General features: G+C 39.0%; 1 protein-coding gene across 22 annotated transcripts in view; it reads left to right on the top strand.

Moving 5' to 3' along the window:
* map4k1 (mitogen-activated protein kinase kinase kinase kinase 1) overlaps positions 1–7,500 on the top strand; it is a 78,715-nt gene that overhangs the window by 64,923 nt on the left and 6,292 nt on the right. For 4 of the 22 annotated variants that reach the window (XM_087284658.2, XM_087284659.1, XM_087284657.1 and 1 more), the window contains exons 13-22: positions 185–243; positions 437–498; positions 926–973; positions 2,713–2,733; positions 2,833–2,881; positions 3,012–3,180; positions 3,771–3,871; positions 4,087–4,128; positions 4,496–4,574; positions 6,670–6,746. In XM_087284658.2, the coding sequence (XP_087140784.1) occupies positions 185–243; positions 437–498; positions 926–973; positions 2,713–2,733; positions 2,833–2,881; positions 3,012–3,180; positions 3,771–3,871; positions 4,087–4,128; positions 4,496–4,574; positions 6,670–6,746 (707 nt within the window). Of the gene's footprint in view, positions 1–184; positions 244–436; positions 499–925; positions 995–2,694; positions 2,734–2,832; positions 2,882–3,011; positions 3,181–3,770; positions 3,884–4,086; positions 4,129–4,495; positions 4,575–6,669; positions 6,747–7,500 lie in introns of all 22 variants that reach the window. The other 18 variants (XM_087284655.2, XM_087284654.1, XM_087284653.2 and 15 more) reach the window with 12 other exon arrangements.

Genomic DNA, 7,500 nt, shown 5'->3' with positions numbered 1-7,500 from the left:
TGTGTGTGTGTGTGTGTGTGTGTATATGTATGTCTGTGTTTGTGTGTGTGTGTTAGTGTGAGTGTGAGAGAGTCTAAGAGAGTTTGTGTGTGTGTGTGTTGTGTGTTCTCCCTCATGATTGATCGCGTGTGTGTATGTGTGTGTGTGTGTGTGTGTGTGTGTGTGTGTGTGTGTTTGTTTTCAGTGGAACAGATTTACACACAGAGACCAGGATCTGACAAACGAGAGTCTCCAGAAGCAACGGTGAGTGTGTGTCTGTGTGTGTGTGTGTCTGTGTTTGTCTGTGTGTGTGTGTGTGTGTGTGTGTGTGCGTGTGTTTGTGTGTGTGTGTGTGTGTGTGTGTGTGTGTGTGTGTAACTAAAGCTAACTGTGAGTGATCGAAGCTGTACATCTTCATCATCTCAGGTGTGTGATGGGTGTTTTTGTTGTGTGTTAGTTGCGGTCATCGACGTGTCAGTGGAAGAATCCTTCACTGGCGTCCAGTAATCAGTCCATCAGGTGAGTCTCCCACACACACACACACACACACACCAGATCTGCTTACATACTGCTGTTTCTATGTGCAATGTAGTTAGCACTCAGTGGTTAGCACTGTGGCCTCACCGCAAGAAGGTCTCTGGTTTGAGTCTCGGCTGGGTCAGTTAGTGTTTCTGTGTGGAGTTTGCATGTTCTCCCCGTGTTGCCGTGGGTTTCCTCCGGGTGCTCCGGTTTCCCCCACAGTCCAAACACATGCGCTATAGGGGAACTAATCAACTACACTGGCCGTAGTGTATGAGTGTGGGTGTTTCCCAGCACTGGGTTGCATCTGGAAGGGTATCCGCTGTGTAAACAATATGCTGAAAGAGTTAGTGGTTCATTCCACTGTGGCGACCACTAAGCCGAAAAAAAGTCAGCTCCCGTCTCTAACTCATCATCTTCTCTCCAGCAGAGACGCCAGTGTGGACACAGATGACGACTACGATGATGTCGAAATGTAAGAAACCCTTCCTCCTCTGTGCTCATAAACACTGAATTTATGTTTAATATGTGACACATGAATCTAATATGTGACAATATATAAAAAACACATACATGAGATACAGGTTCATATTTCGGATTTCACACTTATATATATATATATATATATATATATATGCACTCACCGGTCACTTTATTAGGTACACCTGTCTAGCTGCTCGTTAACGCAGATATCTAATCAGCCAATCACATGGCAGCAGCTCGCTGCATGTCGGCATGTAGACATGGTCAAGAGGATCTGCTGCAGGTCAGAGCGAGCATCAGAATGGGGAAGAAAGGGGATTTAAGAGACTTTGAGCGTGGCATGGTTGTTGCTGCCAGACGGGCTGCTCTAAGTATTTCAGAAACTGCTGATCTACTGGGATTTTCACGCACAACCATCTCTAGGCTTTACAGAGAATGCTCAGACAAAGAGGAAATATCCAGTGAGCGGCAGTTCTGTGGGCGCAAATGCCTTGTTGATGAGGCCAGAGGTCAGAGGAGAATGGCCAGACTGGTTCCAGCTGATAGAAAGGCGACAGTAACTCAAATAAGCACTCGCTACAACCGAGCTCTGCAGAAGAGCATCTCTGAACACACAACACGGCCAACCTTAAGGCGGATGGGCTACAGCAGCAGAAGAGCACACCGGGTGCCGCTCCTGTCAGCTAAGAACAGGAAACTGAGGCTACAATTCACACAGACTCACCAAAACTGGACAATAGAAGATTGGAGAAACGTTGCTGCTCTGATGAGTCTCCATTTCTGCTGACACATTCGGATGCTCGGCTCAGACAACATGAAAGCATGGATCATCCTGCCTTGTATCAGCGGTTCAGGCTGGTGGTGGTGGTGTAATGGTGTGGGGGAGATTTTCTTTGGGTCCATTAGTACCAATTGAGCATCAACGCCACAGCCTACCTGAGTATTGCTGCTGACCATGTCCATCCCTTTATGAGCACAGTGTCTCCATCTTCTGATGGCTACTTCCAGCAGGATAACGCAGCATGTCATAAAGCTCAATCATCTCAGACTGGTTTCTTGAACATGACGATGAGTTCACTGTACTCAAATGGCCTCCACAGTCACCAGAGCTCAATCCAATAGAGCAGCTTTGGGATGTGGTGGAACGGGAGATTGGCATCATGGATGTGCAGCCGACAAATCTGCAGCAACTGTGTGATGCTATCATGACAATATGGAGCAAAATCTCTGAGGAATATTTCCAGCAGCTTGTTGAATCTCTGACATCAAGGATTAAGCAGATCTGAAGGCAAAAGGGGTCCGACCCGGCACTAGTGAGGTGTACCTAATAAAGTGGCCGGTGAGTGAGTGTGTTTTGTGTGAGCTTCCACAGATTCGTTGAACTTCTGAAATAGAAAGTTGTATTCCAGACACTGAAAATTGGGAAATTTTTATGTATTTTCAGTCCGAGTTCATCGTTTTGTTTACTCTTTTTCATATTTGTATCTAAACAAAAACATTACACACACAAATATAAATATATAAATTACAGTTATTATAAATAAACATAATAATAAATCTAATTTTTCATGACTAAACAGCAACAACAAATACTTTTGAGACAACATGCGTTTAAATAGCAGCAAATATGTAAATAGATAATATGTAACAAACACACACACACATACCCACACACACACACATGTGATAATAATTCTGTGTGTGGTTGATCAGTGTGTTCTCCATCCACAGACCTGCCGGTCACTTCATCAGGTACGTTTGCAGTTATGCACGGCACAGAGGGTGTGTGTGTGTGCGTATGTTTCTGTGTATGCTGATGGAGTGTGTGTGTGTGTGCTCTTTTCTCTTCAGTAACACACTGCAGTACAGTGATGAAGTTCCTCCTCCTCTTCCTCCAAAAGTGAGTCTGTGCTCATTTACATTCATTCAGTCCTGTTTAAAATAGAAGGTAACATGTGTGACCTGTGTGTGTGTGTGTGTGTGTGTGTGTGTGTGTGTGTGTGTGTGTGTGTGTGTGTGTGTGTGCGCAGCCGAAGCTCCGCACCAGTTCAGAGGAGAGCATGACAGCAGAAGAGGATCAGAGTAAGTGTGTGTCCATCAGTGTGTGTCCACCGGCACCGTTATTCAGGACATCCAGCGGCACACACACACGCCCCCGACCCGTCCCACGACCACGATCTGTGCGCAGCGTTAACTCAGGTAACCAACACACACACACACACGCACACACACACACACACACACACACACACACACACACACACACACACACACACACACACACACATATATATGCACAGATACACATACAAAAACCAAAAACACATATGGTGACACACACAGAGACCTACAACACACAATAATGCACACAAACATGCACACACATTCAAACACACTCTTACACACACTAATGCATACACACACACACACTCATGCACATAACCGATGCGTACATGCACAAAATACACATACACTCACACGCACAAACACAAATGTGTGCTCACACAGATAAACGCACACATACATGTACACAATTATACACACACACATGCGCACACAGACATACATGCAAACACTCAAACACACACATATGCAATATGTATGTATATCTGCAGACTGCCTAACACCTGTGCATGCTTCTGTGTGTGTGTGTGCGCGCATGTAAATGTACATGTGCATGCTTCTGTGTGTGTGTGTGTGTGTGTGTGTGCGCGCGCATGTATATGTACGTGTGCATGCTTCTGTGTGTGTGTGTGTGTGTGTGTGTGTGTGTGTGTGTGTGCGTGCAGATCCATCAGCGTTCTCCAGTTTTCACACTGATCCTCCAGCAGATCTTCAGCCTCCTGAACTCCCTCCCAAGAAGGACAGAAGACGCAGACAAGCTCCACAGGTGTGTGTGCAGGTGTGTGTGTGTGTTTGTGTGTGGAGAAATGCCACAGCAGCACAGCCAGATGTTTCTGCACACACACACACACACCCACACACACACTCTTATTTATATCTTTACATATATTATATCTCACACTCACATCGGACTGGTGTGTGTGTGTCTGACTCCGGTATTTGTGTGTGCGTGACTCTGGTGTGTGTTCTGCTCTTCTTCAGGATCCAGTGGAGTGTGTGAGTCCGGTGGTCAAGAAGCCGCCGGTACGTCCGACCTCTCAATATCCTCATTTTCATACTAATGCACACACACACACACACACACACACACACACACACACACACACACACACACACACACACACACACACACAAACATACACACACACACACACACACACACGTACACATGTGCAGACATACACACACATATGTACACACAGACATACATGCACATACACTTACAACCACACATATTCACACACATATACACATACTGTTAATGCATATATAGATGCATATACTCACACATAACCACACACACACACACGCACACACACACACACACACACACACACACACACACACACACAGGTGTTTCAGATGTGTGGCTGTGCTGGTCTCTCCACAGATCGTCTTCAAGAAGGTTTTTCACGGCTGTCCACTGAAGCTCAACTGCTCCTGCTCATGGGAACATCCCGTCACTAGAGGTGCACATCTGGGGGGTTATAGAGTATAATCTACATGATTATAGATGGTTATAGTTCATTATAGATGGTTATAGATGATTATAGATGATTAAAGATGATTATAGATGTTTATAGATGGTTATAGATGATTATAGATGATTATAGATGTTTATAGATGGTTATAGATGATTATAGATGATTATAGATGATTATAGATGATTATAGATGATTATAGATGTTTATAAATGGTTATAGATGTTTATAGATGGTTATAGATGATTATAGATGGTTATAGATGATTATAGATGGTTATAGATGGTTAAAGACGGTTATTGATGTTTATAGACAATTATAGACGATTATAGACGGTTATAGAGGAATATAGATGGTTATAGACGGTTATAGATGATTATAGAGGGTTATAGATGATTATAGATGATTATATAGGGTTATAGATGATTATATATGGTTATATATGGTTATAGATGATTATAGATGATTATAGATTATTATATAGGGTTATAGATGATTATAGATGGTTATAGATGATTATATAGGGTTATAGATGATTATAGATGGTTATAGATGGTTATAGATGATTATATAGGGTTATAGATGATTATAGATGATTATAGATGGTTATAGATGGTTATAGATGATTATATAGGGTTATAGATGATTATAGATGATTATAGATTATTATATAGGGTTATAGATGATTATAGATGGTTATAGATGATTATAGATGATTATAGATGATTATAGATGATTATAGATTATTATATAGGGTTATAGATGATTATAGATGGTTATAGATGATTATATAGGGTTATAGATGATTATAGATGGTTATAGATGGTTATAGATGATTATATAGGGTTATAGATGATTATAGGCGGTCATAGATGGTTATAGATGATTATATAGGGTTATAGATGATTATAGATGATTATAGATGGTTATAGATGGTTATAGATGATTATATAGGGTTATAGATGATTATAGATGGTTATATATGGTTATAGATGATTATAGATGATTATAGATTATTATATAGGGTTATAGATGATTATAGATGATTATAGATGGTTATAGATGGTTATAGATGATTATATAGGGTTATAGATGATTATAGATGGTTATATATGGTTATAGATGATTATAGATGATTATAGATGATTATAGATGATTATAGATTATTATAGATTATTATAGATGGTTATAGATGGTTATAGATGATTATATAGGGTTATAGATGATTATAGATGGTTATATATGGTTATAGATGATTATAGATGATTATAGATGATTATAGATGATTATAGATTATTATAGATTATTATATAGGGTTATAGATGATTATAGATGATTATAGATGGTTATAGATGGTTATAGATGATTATATAGGGTTATAGATGATTATAGATTATTATAGATGGTTATAGATGATTATAGATGATTATAGATGATTATAGATGATTATAGATTATTATATAGGGTTATAGATGATTATAGATGGTTATAGATGATTATAGATGATTATAGATGATTATAGATTATTATAGATGGTTATAGATGATTATATAGGGTTATAGATGATTATAGATGATTATAGATGATTATAGATTATTATATAGGGTTATAGATGGTTATAGATGATTATAGATGAATATAGGTGATTATATAGGGTTATAGATGATTATATAGGGTTATAAATGATTATAGATAGTTATAGATGATTATAGATGTTTATAGAAGATTATAGATGATTATAGACGGTTATAGACTATTATAGATGGTTACAGATGATTATAGATGGTTATAGATGGTTATATATGGTTATAGATGTTTATAGATGATTATAGATGGTTATAGACTATTATAGATGATTATAGATGGTTATAGATGATTATAGATGATTATAGATGGTTATAGATGATTATAGATTATTATAGATGGTTATAGATGGTTATAGATGGTTATAGATGTTTATAGATGTTTATAGATGATTATAGAAGATTATAGATGATTATAGATTGTTATATAGGGTTATAGATGGTGTGTATATACACATTAAACACATTATACAGCACTTATATTCTGCTGTGTGCCGCAGACCAGCACCTGATTTTTGGAGCAGATGAAGGAATCTTCACACTAAACCTCAACAGTCCAGAGACCACCATGGAGCTGGTGTGTGTGTGTGTGTGTGTGTGTCTCTCCATCTGTCCATCAGTCTTTTTATCAGTCTGTTTGTCTATCTCTCTATATGTCCATCTATCTATCTGTCTGTCTTTTTGTTCATCCATCTATGTTTTTCTATCTGTCCATCCATCTGTCTGTCTGTCCATCTATCTATCTCTCTATCTGTCTGTCAATCTGTCTGTGTGTCAGACTGTTCATCTATCTATCTATCTATCTATCTATCTATCTATCTATCTATCTATCTATCTATCTATCTATCTATCTATCTATCTATCTATCTATCTATATATCTATCTATCTGTCTTTTTGTTCATCCATCTATGTCTTTCTATCTGTCCATCCATCCATCTGTCTGTCTCTCTGTCTGTTTGTCCGTTCATTCATCCATCTATCTATCCATCTGTCTGTCTCTCTGTCTTACTTTCTTTCTGTCTGTCTCTCTATCCATCCATCTCTTTTTGTCTGTCCATCTGTCTTTCCACCTGTCTGTCTGTCTTTGCATCTGTCTGTCTATTTGTCCATTTATTCGCCTGTCTGTTCATCTATTTGTCTGTCTGTCTCTATCTTTCCTTCTTTCTGTCTGTCTCTCTGTCCATCTGTCCATCCATCTATTCATGTCTATTTAGCTTGTGTCTATCTATCTTTCTTTCTATATGTCCATCTATCTGTCTGTCTCTCTCTCTATTTGTATGTCTATGTGTCTCTTTGTCTGTTCATCCATCTGTCTGTCTGTCTGTCGTCT

Source organism: Danio rerio, chromosome 15 (genome assembly GCF_052040795.2).
Source record: "Danio rerio strain M-AB ecotype USA chromosome 15, GRCz13ab, whole genome shotgun sequence".
NCBI classification, from domain to species: domain Eukaryota; kingdom Metazoa; phylum Chordata; class Actinopteri; order Cypriniformes; family Danionidae; genus Danio; species Danio rerio.
This window is presented reverse-complemented; position numbering and strand designations above follow the sequence as displayed.